At 49.4% G+C, this 15330-nt stretch overlaps 1 protein-coding gene across 4 annotated transcripts in view; it reads right to left on the bottom strand.

Annotated features, from left to right (window-relative positions):
• The window catches only part of lsp1a (lymphocyte specific protein 1 a), a 531727-nt gene that overhangs the window by 188102 nt on the left and 328295 nt on the right, over positions 1 to 15330 (bottom strand). For 2 of the 4 annotated variants that reach the window (XM_072466314.1, XM_072466315.1), the window contains exon 2: positions 9122 to 9286. In XM_072466314.1, coding sequence (XP_072322415.1) covers positions 9122 to 9286 — 165 coding nt within the window. Of the gene's footprint in view, positions 1 to 9121; positions 9287 to 10890; positions 11001 to 15330 lie in introns of all 4 variants that reach the window. The other 2 variants (XM_072466316.1, XM_072466317.1) reach the window with 2 other exon arrangements.

Genomic DNA, 15330 nt, shown 5'->3' with positions numbered 1-15330 from the left:
AAAAAAATAATTTTTGAAAAGAAAAGACAAATTCAGAAACAGTAAAACAAGCCAACTCTCTTTCTCAGTCCACCCTCAACCCACCAGAATTCAATCTCGCACCAGCTTCGGCAACAGCTCAGCACACACATTTCTTGAGGACAAATTATGCTTAACTGACTGGAATTTTTTGAGGCGGTAACAGCGAGAGAGAGGGTAATGCGATTGATATGGTATACATGGACTTGCAGTTAATAAAGAAAAGGACATGGCATGACAGGCTTGTCAGCAAAGCTAAAGCCCGTGGAATAGAAGCGATAGCAGCAGCATTATTGCAGGACAGCTGCAGCATTAATGCAAAGAAGTGTGAAGTGATTCATTTTGGGATGAGGAACAATATAAAGTAAAATATAAATTCTAAAGAGGGACCCGAGGGTGGGTATAAGTGGACAAATCATGGCAAATGGCAGAGTAGGTTAAGAGAGTCTTTAATAAGGCATGAAAACCTAAAGTTTAGAAATAGGATAGGGGGCGGGATTCTGTGATCCTGAGGCTAACTGTTGACGCTGTCGGAAATGCCGTCGCGTTTCCTACAGGGGGCCAGCATGGCACTGGAGCGGTTCACGCCGCTCCAGCTGCTGATCCTGGCATCAACTGGGCGCTGTGGGATCCGCGCATGCGCAGTGGCACCGGCGCAATGCGCACACGCGCAGTGGCTCCCTTCAACGCGCTGACCCCAACGCAACATGGCGCAGGGCTACAGGGGCCGGCGCAGAAGAAAGGAGGCCCTCAGCCAGAGAGGCCAGCCCGCCGATTGGTGGGCCCCCATCCCGGGCCGAGAATCGGCGGGGGGGGGGCTGCGTTACCGGTGCCACGCCAACCATGCCGGCGCCGATTCTCCACTCTAAGGAGAATCGTGTGCCAGCGTGGCGCGATTCGGGCTGGTCGCGGGGATTCTCCGGCCAGGCCCCGGACTGAGAGAATCCCGCCCAGGATCTTCCAGCCCTTCCCCTTTTACTGTCTTCCGGTCCTGCCGAAGCTGACCCTTGCTATGGTTTCCCCAGTGGCTGGATGGATGAGCCATACAAAATGCCATAAGAACTCATTGGGACCGCAAGATCTCACCAGAGACCAATGAAAATCTGCCCACCGCAGGTGGAAAGTGCCAGCTGGTGATCAGAGAATGGGTACAATGATGGGTCAGATGGCCTCCTTTCGTTATCTAAAAATTCTACAATTCAATATACAGGACTCTGCCCTAAATATTTGGTACTTGCAGTTAGTCTCAAATCAGGCCATTAGCACCACTGGCTAGAGAATGAACACTCCCTTTTTTCCCCCCACTGGATGAACAAAAATATTTCAGACACAATTATCTTGCATTAAATATCTGCAGAATTCAAAAGAGGGCACCGGAAATTTACAACGTGACTGGCAATTTATTGGATTTATTTTAAAGAAATTCCAATTCTTGTCCGAAACTGCTGCTGTTCAAGGCACAGTTTGTTCTGTGTGCTAGCTTGACTCACTTGTTCATAGTCTCACTTCTGGGTCAGAGAAATTGTCAATCCATTTCCACGATAACTTTGAGTATATAGGGCGTGATTCTCCGGCCACGTTGTGCTCTCGCTTGAGCACAACGGGGCAGGAGAATGCCGGAAGAGGCTTCCAGCGAGCCTCCAGACAACCTCCGCGCCTTGCGGACTTCACGGAGCCGAAACACCGCCCCAAATGGGCAGGACCAAACAGCACTCCCGGACATAGGTCATTAACCTACTTACGACCTACGTATGTGAGATCCACTGGCCTCTCTTAATGCTCCCAACTCCCCAGGGAGGCTGCAGCCGGGCGCCGATTGTGGACCAGGCGGAACAGCACCTTGTTCACCCTTTGGGGGGGGGGGGGGGGGTGGAGTCTCCCGGAGGGGGGGGTTTCCTGGGCCATCCCCAGGTTACCAGGGTAAGTGCAGGGTGGCTTCCTGTATCTCCCTCTGGAATACGGGCACCTTGGCACTGGCTCAGCTAACACCTTGGCACTGCCATGGTCCAGGCGGTAGGGGGGGGGGGACAAGCTCATAAAATGAGGGTGCAGGGTGGGTTTGAATGGTGGGAGAGTGCAGAACAGGTAAGTAGGGCCTCTGGGAGGTTGGAGGGGTGATGGGTGTGGGTCGTGGAAGGGAGGGGATGCTGTAAGGGGGCTTGGGGAGGCCTGAAGAGGGGGTACCCCCAGGGACCTCATAGCGTGGTGTCCTCACTTGCGGGAATGTGAGGGGTGACATTGCCCATGGGTGGGGGGTGTGGGAGATCCAGAACCGCACTTGGAGTTCGGGGTATCCTTTCAAAATGGTGGCCCAATCTCAGAGTTCTGCTCCCCAGTGCTAACAAAAATCTAAGTGTGGGCTAACTACCCAGGGCACAAAAAGTGACAAAGTGTCATTGAAGAGCGGTATGGAACGCGCCAGCAGAGCCGATGAGAAACTCCCTGAAAAACCTGCCACAAATCTTTTGGGAGAATTGCGCCTATAGTCTCGACAGACATTCTCTCAGCCCACGCCGGGCCGAGCGCGAATTGCGCGACGATGCCCCGACGCCGGTCCACCGATTCTCCGGAAAGCGGAGAATCGGCGCCATTGGCGCCAGCACGATCGGCGCGGCGCCGGTTGGGGGTCGCTCTATGCGGCCCCCTTGGCGATACTCCGCCCGGGATGGGCCGAGTGGCTGCAAGAAAAATCCGAGTTCCGCTGGTGCCGTCCACGTGTTGTCTTACCCGGCAGGGCCCCCGGCCTGGTGGGGGGGGGGGTTTCCGACCCGGGGGGGGGGGGGCTACGCTGTGGCCAAGCACGCGATCGGGGCCTACCGATCGGCAGGCCAGCCTCTCGGGCTGGGGGCCTCTTCTGCTCCGCGCCGTCCCCAGTAGCCCTACGCCATGTTACGTCGGGGCCGGCGTGGAGAAGGAAGCCACCGCGCATGCGCGCAATCGCACAGGTCGCAGTGCGCATGCACGCATTCACGCCGGTCGCAGCGCACATGCACAGAGCCGCGGTGCCCATTTGGCGCCGGTATCAGAAGCTGGAGCGGTGTGGGTCGCTCCAGTGCCGTGCTGGCCTACTGAGGGGCTCGGAATCACTGCTCCTGGGGGCCTGTTGACGCCGTTGTGAAACGCAGCAGCGTTTACAACGGCGTCAACACCTAGCCTCAGGTTCAGAGAATCCCGCCCTTTGTTTTCGTATGGAAAGGGTGCGAGCTAAGGTGGACGTGAATGATGCCATGACCAAAAGCATTGAAACTTCCTCTGGTTCTGGCTAAAATGTCTCCTTAAATTAGGTATTCTAGTCCCGCCGGCTATGTACCCCATCTGGATTTCCCAGTACCATGGGGTTGCTTCAATGGGAATTCCCATAGACAGTGGCGAGAGCAGAGAATCCCGCCATCAGTGAATGGCACGCCACCACCCACTGCCGAGAAACACATTGCTGGGAGGCCGGAGACTCCTGCCCTGGCTTCTTTCTTCTCTCTTTACCTCACAAAAAGGAGAAACTTTTCATGTGAAAATCTGAATTAAACATACTTGCATTCAATATTATTCAACGAGATGCCACACCTTATACTAGAATTTTGTTTTGACCATATAGGAGGAAGTAGCAGCACAGCAAAGTATCGACAATGATGGTAATAGAGGAAGTGTAGACAGGGGACAGAAGGATGCAAGAACGTGCATTGATACCACGTTGGCAATTAGTGGGTTTGATGACAATTCCTTCATGTAGGCGATTGCAGTGCACTGAGGCACCATTCTTTTAAATGGGCACATTGAATACTCTGCTGAAGCAGAAATTGTAGTGGCTGCCTATTTTCTGCTTACCTGCATTGCACTTGACTTAGTAATGAAGATCTTGTACGTTTGCTGACTTATTATATATATCCTCATGGCTAAATTTCTAACATTTAAAAAACTGGACAAAGACTCTTTTCAAAAGGCTGAAGCCACGTACGCCTGTGCCCTTTGAACTGGAGCTAATATGGTAGCCCCGCAGGTATGAGTGCCAGCGACATCCCCTCCCCCTCCGCATACGCAAATTAGACTGACCCTTGAGTTCATCCTATCTCGGGATTGCTGTGGGGTTATTAGTAGAATTACTCTCGCTAATATAGGAGGAAGCACTTCAAAACACCTTCTCCAACAGAAATCAGAGATGTTTAAATTGTCTGAAGGTTTTTAAAAATTCATTCATGGGATGTGGAGAGCTAGTTGGGCCAGCATTAATTGCCCTTCAACTGAGTAGCTTGCTCAACCATTTCAGAATCAATGACTCTGCTTTAGCCCTGGAGTCACACAAAGGCCAGACCAGGTAACAAGGGCAATATTTACTATAAAAATAATAAAAGCAAGGATGGTTCTGACTGAAATCCAATGATGCTAGCATACTAAAACACCTGGATTTCATACAGTGAGAGGATTGGGCTAGGCCCACCCCGGAGTGGTTTGCGCCCCGCCGGCTGGCGGGGAAGGGGCTTGGTGCCACGCCAACCGGCGGCGAAGGGCCTCTGCCAGCCGGCGTGAGTTGGCGCATGCGCGGGAGTGCTAGCGTCTGCTGGCGTCATCTTTGCGCATGCGCGGAAGGGTTCGTCTCCACATCGGCCATCGCGGAGGACCACAGCGGCCGATGCGGAGGAACAGAGTGTCCCCACTGCACAGGCTCGCCCGTGGATCGGTGGGCCCCGATGGCAGGCCAGGCCACCGTGGGGGCACCTCCCGGGGCCAGATCCCCCCCGCACCCCCTCCCCGCTAGAACCCCGGAGGCCGCTCGCATCGCCAGGTCCCGCCGGTAAGGACCTACTCCAATTTACGCCGGCGGGACTGGCAAAAAACGGACGGGACTTCGGCCCATCGTGGGCCGGAGAGTTCGGGCAGCCCCGAGGCTCATTGAGTCGCACAGGTCCCCACCATTCTCCGAGGCGGGCGGCGTGATTCACGCCGGGGCGATTTTTGGGGACCAGAGAATTCGGAGGACGGCGGGGGCGGGATTCACGCCGACCTCTGCCGATTCTCCGACCCGGCGGGGGGTCGGAGAATCCCGCCCCAGATTCCACAAGCCCCACGGAGATCAAACCGGGTCTCTTGGAGGTTTTCTTCTCCAGCGCAGCAGTTTGGCAAGTGGAGCAGGGTAAGTCAGCTCCCCATTGCAGAGTGGCAATCCACTCCACAAGATAACAGACCGAGCCGAAGAGAAAATTCATCTCCTAGTCCTATTGTCATGGTTTAATTTAACCGAGTGTTCCAGATTTATCTTTTCTAATTAATTTATATACCTTCTAGTGTGTACAAGACATTAATATAAAATTGAGAAGTCAGTGAACTCAGTCAGCAAGCTAACAAGGATGGTAGGTGGAGAAAACTAGAAAAAAAATGATTGATACACTAAAGTGGTGTTAATTTGAGGTCAGCTGGAAAAGATAGTATAATGGAAGCTTCAATGCGTATCTCACCAGGGCTAGTTCTGACCAGGTAAAGGTTGGGGCAATATTGCTTCCTTAAATTGTAGACTATTACTTAAAAACTTTAACAGCATTTGTTATGAACCCAGTTGATGCTATACCTGGACAGGAAGATCCCAGAATGGAACCCTGGCTCAAAAGACCACATTTTTACTTTTTAAATAAAATGTGGAGGAACAGAATCACAGGACCACTAATTAGTTTCAAACAACAAGAAAAAACATTTATTAAACATGAAAAATTGGATTATAATACAATACTCCTCTACCCCTCTTATCTTCACAAATACACACAGATTTAAAGATGAATATGGATTACAAAGTACATCTCAAATCTACAATAGTGTAATGAACACAAAACTTCCCTATTAAGCACACAATTACATAATCTGCTCTGAACCCAAGTTAATGTCTGTGGTTATCTCCTCAGAATCTCCCAGATGACTCCACTCTCAAATACACGCTTTAAATTCTCTCATAATTATGCTTTCCCTTGGTGGTTTGCATTCTGAAATCCAGTCCAGGTTTTCCAAATGACACTTTTGAAACAAAGCATCCCAAAGTTTTTTTTATAGCACGTTAACTGCGAATCCATTCAAGGAGTTCATACCAACCAGTTTAGGGGGCGGGATTCTCTCAGTCCGGGGCCAGGCTGGAGAATCCCCTCGACCGGGCCACGCCGCCCTGACGCCGGCATGCGATTCTCCGCAGAGCGGCGTATCAGCGCCATTGGCGGCGGCGTGTTTGGCACGGCGCTGGTCGCAGGCCGCTCTATGCAGCCGGACCGCCGATTCTTGGCCTGGGATGGGCCGAGCGGCCGCAGTTAAAACGCTGAGTCCCGCTGGCGCCTTCCACACCTGCTCGCAGCCGGCGGGTACTCTGCATGCAAGGGTCGGGTGGTGGCCTGTGGGGGGGGGATGGGGGGGGGGCTATGGAGGAGGGCTCCGACCCCGGGGCGGGCCTTTGATGTGGCCTGGCACACGATCGGGGCCCACCGATCAGCAGACCGGCCTCTCTGTCCCATGGCCTCTTTTCCTATGCCTCAGGCCCCTGTACTCCTGCGCCATGTTGCATTGGGGCCGGCACGTTTAAGGAGGCCCCTGTGCATGCGCGCGTTGGCGCCAGCGTCACTGCACATGCGCGGATCCCGCGAGGCCCAATTCACGCCGGGATTAGCAGCTGGAGCGGCGTGAACCGCTCCAGTGCCATGCTGGCCCCCTGTAGGGGCCAGAATTACTCCTGGCAGTGGCCCGTTCATGCAGTCGTAAAACGCGACAGCGTTTACGACGGCGGGACACTCTGCCGTGGGATGGGAGAATCCCACCCAGGATTTCTTGGACTTGACTGCTGTGCTCACATTGATTTAACTCTCAATTCCCCAGACTGTGTTAAAAGGACATTGAATATCTGCCTTACCTTTGAAGGCTGTGGTCCCACTATGAATCTGGTTACTATGTTGTCTCTTTAACACTTTGTTTACTCTTCCTTGAATTCTCCTGAACAATACCTTGGTGTTTGTTCACTGAACTCCAGATTTGGATAGTCTTTCTGTCCCAATTCCCTGGTTATCAGGACTGTAACATGGTACTTTAGGAAGCTATTTTAATGGACATTCATAAGATGAAAATGGCATCCATGCCACCAGCCAGCAAGAAGACCAACCCACCATTGGGAGAATTACAATGTGATTTTATGCCGGCGGGTTTCTGACTTTTTGGTTCCAGCTAGATTTTCGGCTCCCGCCAACCACCAAACTGACCACGAGCGAGATGGGAGAATTCCGTGCACTGTTTCCAAGTGTAGACCTCTGTATGCTGGGAGCACATATCAAATCCTGCTCCCCATGTTCATGACTATTAACCCTAGCATTTTTACAAAATTATATTCCTTCGCAGGCAAGGCCAGCATTTATTGCCCATCCCTAATTGCCATTGGAGAAGATGATGATGAGCTCTCTTCTTAAACACAATTGAGTGATTTGCACTTCAGAGGGTAGTTAATAGTCAGCCACATTTGCTTTCATTCTGGAGTCACATATTACCCAGACTGAGTAAGGATGGCAGATTCCCTTTTCTAACAAGGACATTTGTAAACCAGATGGCTATTAGACAACAATTTTGCAGTTCATCCTCACCATTACTGATATTAGTTTTTTTAAATTCCAGCTATATATTATTTTTAAATTTATTTTATTACAAACATGTATCAAAGCAGGTTACAGCAAATAAACACCCCGGGAAATATACTTCCCAGCAATCAACTATACAGTCTGTACAGATTTTTCCCATTTTTCACCCTCCCACCCCCACCCTCGTAACAAACAGCCCCTCAAACATGGCCACAACATCCCCCACCTTTCCTCAAGTCCCCCTGAAAAGCCCCTGAACTCATACTTTATCTTCTCTAATCGCAGGAAGTTGGACAGGTCACCCAACCAAGCTGTTGCCCCCGGTGGCGATGCTGACCGCCACTCCAGCAAAATTCGCCACCATGCAATCAGAGAGGTGAAGGCTAAGACATCGGCCTTCCTCCTCTCCATGAGCTCCGGCTTCTCTGAAACCCCAAATATCGCCACCAAAGGGTCCGGGTCCACCTCTTCCTCCACTATCCTGGCTAAGACCGCGAACACGCCTGCCCAGAATCTTCCCAATTAAACATGTGCGCATGATTCGCTGGCCCCCGCCCACACCTCTCACACTCATCTGCTACCCCTTGAAAGAACCCACTGATTCTCACCCGAATCATATGCACCCTGTGCACCACCTTAAACTTGCACAAGAGGAGGTCCCGTTTACCCTTCGCAATGCCTCACTCCATACTCCCCAATTGATCTCCCCTCCCAACTCCGCTTCCCATTTCTCCTTGATCTTCACCACCCGCTCGCCTCGCTGCTCCCCCAGCCACTTGTATATGTCCCCAATTCTTCCCTCCCCTTCCACATCCGGAAGGAGCGGTCGCTCCAGCAGGGTGTATCCCGGCAACCTAGGGAACCCCCTCCAGACTTTTATTCCAACTATATTTAATTAATTTAATTTAAATTCAAGATGTCATGGTGGGATCATTTAGTCAAGGATTTTGGAAATCCCATCTACTAACCTCCAAGTTACCTGAATACATGCATCATGTGGGGCTCTTTGATAGGGAACTTGGAACTACAAAATTTCCTCCACTACTTAAATTAATATATATTTTGCTATTAAAGTGAACTTCTCATGTCCATGGCGCTAATGGGTTAGGAGTTCCCACCATTAGGATAAAATGCCCTTTTCCCCTCCTGTTTGAAAACACAGGAATTAAATTGAAAACACACATCCTGGTCATATATTTCAGCATCCTGGAGATGGGTTTAGCTATAAACCAGCTTGTTTTTGAAGTGGGTGAGCCAAAGGCAGGTGTCCTCTGACTTGTCAAGGAAAAATTACCTGGGCCAGTAAATGTGGAACTTGGGACAAAGATGTACAGAATTGTTTCACCTTTCAACTTCCCCAACGTGAACGAATTACAGCAACATGAAAAAACATTAATAAGATCACCAGCTGCTAAATCGTAACAGTACCCGCATACATCTTTATCTGTATCTCACACAGTAATTGCTGGGTGTTCAGTTCTTTGAGAAACATTTTAAACTGTAAATATTCAAGGACCTACTGGTTTTCCTCGGTTGCCGTGAGGGTTTCAAATACTGGTGTGGATGATGTGCTGCTCGTGAAGGAGCCATTGTCATCCTGATCATCGCGTTTCTCCTCACGTGCTCGACGGCGTCGCTCGCGGGCTATTTCCTCCTCATCTTCCATGCTCCTCTGTGCAGTCAGCCTATGGGAAAAGAGCAATGCCATCAGTAATGCCAAATTTGGTTGATTGATTCATAGTAACTGGCACATAGCTAGAGGGAAGAAGAGGATAATCTTTGTTTACGCAATGAGGAAATTTACAATGAAAAAGTTTTCCCATTACTGCACTAACTACAAAAAGAATAGTCCATTTAAAAAAAAAGAGGGATCCATTTAGAAACATAGAAGCAGGAGGAGAGCATTTGGCCCTTTAAGTCTGCTCTGCCATTCATTACGATCATCAAGTTAAAATCTCTGATTCTGCCTTCCCCCCCATATCCCTTGATACCTTTAGCCCCAAGAACTAGGGGCGGGATTCTCCGACCATCTGCCGGGTCGGAGAATCGCCAGGGGGCGGCATGAAACCCGCCCCGCCGCTCCGATGGCCGGCTGCCGAATTCTCCGGCGCCAGTTTTTTGGCGGGGGCGGGGATCGCGCCGGTTGGGGGCCGTTGGCAGTGGCCCCCCTGGCAATTCTCCGGCCCCAGTTGGGTCTAGCGGCTGCCCGTTTTCGGCCAGTCCCGCCAGCATGGATTAGATCAGGTCCGTACCGGCGGGACCTGGCTCTGGGGGCAGTTAGCAGGGTCCTCGGGGGGGGCGCGGGGAGGATCCGGCCCATGGGTGGGGCCCCCACGGTGGCCTGGCCCGCGATTGGGGCCCACCGATCTGCGGGCGGGCCTGTGCCGTGGGGGCACTCTTTTCCTCTGCGCCAGCCTGTGTAAAGCTCCGCCATGGCCGGCGCAGAGAAGAAATCCCCTGCGCATGCGCAGGAAACATGCCAGCGGTTCTGCGCATGCGCTAGAACACGCTGGCGCTCCTGCGCATGCGCCAACTCACGCCAGTCAGCGGAGGCCCTCCGCCACCGGTTGGTGAGGTGCCAACCACTCTAGTGCCGGCCTAGGATTCCGCACTTTTCGGCTTTCCGGGCGGCCCGACGCCGGAGTGGTTCATGCCACTCCTTGGCGCCGTTACGGCCCACCCTGCCGGATACCGGAGAATCCCGGCCTATATTCCACAGATACACCACTCTCTGGGTCAAGAAAATTCTCCTCACCTCAGTCGTGAAAGGTTTACCCCTTATCCTCAAACTATGACCCCTAGTTATGGATTCCCCCACCATCAGGAACAGTTGATAACATTCTTTCTGAATCTACCCTGTCTAATCCGGTTAGAATTTTGTAAGTTTCTATGAGATCCTCTCTCACTTTTCGAAACTCCAATGGATAGAATCCTAACCTAGTCTCTCCATCCCAGGAATCAGCCTTCGCTGCATTACCTCCATAGCAAGACCATCCTTCCTCAGACAAGGATACCAAAACTGTACACAACACTCCAGGTGTGGCCTCATCAATGCCATATGCAATTGCAGTAAACATCTCTATTCCTATACTCAAATCCTCTCACGATGAAGGTCAACATACCATTTGCCTTCTTTACTGCCTGCTGTACCTGCATGCTTACTTTCAACGACTAATGCACAAGGACACCAAGGTCTTGCTGACTATCCACCTCTTTCAATTTACACCCATTAAAATAATAATGTCTTCCTATTTTTGCTACTGATGCAAGTAACCTCGCATTTACCCACATTATAATGCATCTGCCGTGCATGGGTCCACTCACTCAGTCTGTCCAAATCTCGCTGAAGCATCTCTGCATCCTCCTCACAGCTCACCCTCCCATCCAACTTTGTATCATCTGCAAATTTGGAGATAATACATTTAGTTCCCTCGTCCAAATCATTAATATATATGTGAGCAGTTGGGGGTCCTAGCACAAATCCCTGCAGTAACCCACTAGTCACTGCCTGACAATTAGAAAAAGACCCATTTATTCTAACTTTTTGCTTCCTGTCTGCTAACCAGCTTTCTACCCATCTCAAGACACTACCTGTAAGCCCATGCGTATTAATCTATTTTGTGAGAGCTTGTTGAATGCCTTCTAAAATTCTAAATAAACCATATCCACCGGTCCTCTCTGGTCAACTCTACTAGCTACATCTTTTCGTAAATTTGTCGAGCATGATTTTCCTTTAGTAAAGCCGTGCTGAATTTGCTCGATTACACCACTGCTTTCCAAATGCTGTGCTATGAAATCCTTGAACATGGATTGACCAACTTCCCTACTACCGATGTTTGGCTCACTGGTCTATAGTTCCCGGTTTTCTCTCTACCTCCCTGTTTGATCAGCGTGGTTACATTTGCTACTCTCCCAATCTGTAGGATTCTTGCTCTTCTATTATTTGTTTGTAACAACACACCCCACCCGCGCCAAATCAAAATGGGTTTCAAATGAACTACATAAAATTGTCAAACTCTCTCCATATGCAAGTAAAGAAAAAAGTGTGGTGAAACTGTTCCCCTTGTCCAGTGGGCTCTCATTCATTGCACTGCTGCTCATGGCAGTGGTTTCATGTCCTTCCCTCTAGGTTCTCCCTCTCCACAATTCTTCAGCTTGCCACTTCCCAAAATTCTTCTTATTGACTTTAATTTTAAATACTTAATGTCAACCGTACAAAACACCAATGCTATTTGTGAAACCTATTGAACTGAACATAAGATACTATGAGAAAGATAGATTAAGTAATGGGTTTGACTCATGAGTTTCTTCACTAAAAAGAGTCGAGTAGACTTTCCACAAGTGTTCTCTTAATGTTCTTACTATAATTGTGGCAGTGGATCAGAAGAAACCTATAGAAACAGTGCAAGCAGCTGCTTACACGATTGCTGCAATGTGTTCGCCAGTCTTTCACCAAAGAGGTAGAATTGTCACGACATCTTGTGCTAGTGGGCTGCCATATCCAGCCCCACTTGATCTAGAGTTGTAACACGAGTGAAATTTGATCTTATTTTAAAATACCCTAGAGTCCTTGGCTGAGCCCAATAAACTGCAGTCACCAGGTTTGTCATTTTAACACAAGTAACCTTTTATTATGGACAGTGTTATAATGAAACTGACAGAAAAATGTAACTGACTATCGAATACTCCTTTCCCAACCCCCCTCCTTTCTAACTACCCCCACTCTCTGCACACGCACAGACAATAAACAGAGGAGAAAGGATGGTTGAGAGGGAAAGAAACTATTAGTAAAAGTTAGGGGATCTTTGGTACACTAGGATAGCTTCCGGTTAATTTCTTTCTGGGGTTCAAGCTTTTATTTTGGTACTTCTTCCTTCTCGGCTTCAGATGGTTTTCTCTGGCAAGGTTGTCTATTTTCTCTGTAGATTCAGGACATTTCAAGTTTACAGCAAATGGATGCCAGGTACAAATTGGTTTTAGCACAATAAAGCAACTCTTTTACTTCAGCTGCGAGAGACAGTCACTCTCTTTTCCTTCCAAAATGTCAAAACACTTCTATCAAGCTCTCTCAGAAAGCATCACGCACGAACCAATAACTGACTGTTGCCAGGCAGAAAACTGTCCCTGGCCAACCCACAGGTTGCCAGCCAACCAACTGACCCAGTGAACCGACTTCCTCCAAAGCTGGTTCCCAAGATCCACTTTGCTCCACCGAGTCTGTTTGCTCCTCTCCAAATCACAAAACCAAGAAACAAACTGTCCTGAAAAGCAGGCTGCTTCAGCTCAAGACATCTGCTTACAAAAGATACATTCGATTATGGGACCACAGACCAAAAACAGTAAGAAGAGAAGAAAATGGGAACAATGGAAATAAACAGGAAGGATTCTTACAGAGGACACAGAGATTCCACAACCAGATGCACTTCAGAAAGAGATATTTAAAATGGCTTCTTCTGGTGCACTGAAATTGTTTTTGATTCTTATGACTGAATAAAGTGAAGCAGCAATAGGTCAGTCAAGTCAACACCATTGCTAACAGACATGTGTATTTTGAATTAAAGAAAAAAATCAGTGTATTTAAGTACTACAAATAATGGGTGCGATCTAACGCAAAACAAATCGGTTTTGGGCAGGATTAGGGGTCGTTCATGGTGCTACATTAGCCCGCTATCTAAATGCACTTGGGCCTCAACGGGGAATGCCCCGCTGAGACCGCACTCAAATTGCACCTAATGCACAGAGAAGCTCTGCTCGTCAGTGTAGGAAGAGATCGGGGCATCATCTAAAAATGGCAACCAGATCTCTTGAACCTTGATGCGACTCCCAGATCACGCCCCCGCCCTCCCCCCTCCCCCCCCACCCCCCAACATCCCAGCTCACTGTTTGGGGTGTCCTTGGGCACCCCACATCATATGAGCAGGGCACCCCCAGGCCTGATCCCCAGCATGGGTAAAATACCACTTGGACCACTTGCCATTGCCATCCTGGCACACTGGCAGTACCCAGATGGCACTGCCAGGGTGCCAGTTTGGCAGTATCTAGGGGCCCAGATAGCATCAGTGCCAGGGTGCAACCCTGCCCAGAGGCCGACCACACGGGAGCCCCCAATCGCCTGGGAGAACCACAACTGCCGTTCCGCTTGGTCCGCAGGACACCACATAAAGTCATGAGATTGTGCATTTCTGATGTCAGTATTCATGACTGGAATATATCATTGGATAAACTTACAACTATTAACGTCCAATTTGAATATATCCTGCCAAATAGGAGCAGACATTTTCAAAGCTGCAAAATTCTGAAATAGCATGGGCTCCAGGGAACTGATGGAATGGCTCCCTGCCTACCCTCCTAAGCCCAACCACCTCACTATCACAAGAGCAAAATACTGCGGATGCTGGAACACTCGAGCAAATCTGACAGAACTGGTTTAAATGTTCGTGATCCGAAACTTTGGACGGAAATTAGTTGTGGCAATGTTGATCCTGCCAACAGGTTGAAGGACTAGTGGGAGCCCCACAGTGCCTTTCCACAGGGAGGTCTGACATTATACCAGGTTAATTGGACAATTCCCTGGATCAGATGTATCATAAAACAGCCTAAAAGTATCCACTTTCCGATGAAAGGGCCAATGAATAAATCAAGTGTCAGTAATTTTGCTTTTTCTTTCCTTTACCAAACTCTGCATCAAGAGTCCAATGTGGCACCAGTGCTGCCTCCTTGGTTGTGATCAATTAACTCCTTTCGCACCAGTGATCAAACATGGCACCCACCTTATCTATATGGTGCAATCCATATCAGGTAGTAAATTTACCTTAGGGGCACAATACACAAATTTGACACATTGCTGTACGTGACACAAATCCTGACAGCTCAACACAATCTTACATGATGAAAAACAGTTTGCATGTGGTGGAGCCCGAATACTGTGACTGAGCAAAATGCAAGCTCCAACTGTGGTTCAGTTGGTAGCTATAGGTCCAACTCACATTTCAAAGAGAATCTAGGCTGACAATCCAGTGCGATCTTCCAAATGTGACAAATAGGGACCAGTCTGCCCTCCCAGGTGGACGTGAAAGATCCCACAGTACTATTTTGCAACAGAGGATTCCTCAAAGGTGTCTCAATCACTGAAATATATATGCAAGTCATGTTGCAGCTGTACAGGACCTTAGTAGGCCTCATTTGGAATATTGTGTACAATTCTGGCTGCCACACAACCATACGGATGTGGATGCTTTGGAGAGGGTACAGCAGCGCTTTACTGGGGTGTTGCCTAGTATGGAGGGCATTAGCTATGAGGAGAGGTTAGATAAACTCGGTCTGTTCTCACTGGAACGACGGAGGTTGAGAGGCGACCTGATAGAGGTCTACAAGATTATGAGTGGCATGGATAGAGTGTATAGTCAGATGCTCTTTCTTAGGGTAGGAGAGTCACATACTAGGGGACATAGGTTTAAAAGTGCGTGGGGAAAAGTTTAGAACAGACGTGTGAGCCAAGTTTTTGTACACAGAGGGTGGTAAATATATGGAACGTGCTGCCTGGGGAGATAGTGGGACCAGGTACGATAGTGGCATTTAAGGGGCATCTAGACAAATATATGAATAGGGTGGGAATGGAAGGATACGGACTCAGTAAGTGCATACGGTTTAAGTTTAGGCAGGTACCATGGTGGGCACAGGCTTGGAGGGCCGAGGGGCCTGTTCCTGTGCTGTATTGTTCTTTGTTCTT

The sequence above is a fragment of the Scyliorhinus torazame genome, chromosome 10 (assembly GCF_047496885.1).
Source record: "Scyliorhinus torazame isolate Kashiwa2021f chromosome 10, sScyTor2.1, whole genome shotgun sequence".
In the NCBI taxonomy this organism is placed as follows: Eukaryota; Metazoa; Chordata; class Chondrichthyes; order Carcharhiniformes; family Scyliorhinidae; genus Scyliorhinus; species Scyliorhinus torazame.
The sequence above is the reverse complement of the archived record's forward strand: the minus strand, read 5'-3'. Positions and strand labels throughout refer to the sequence as shown.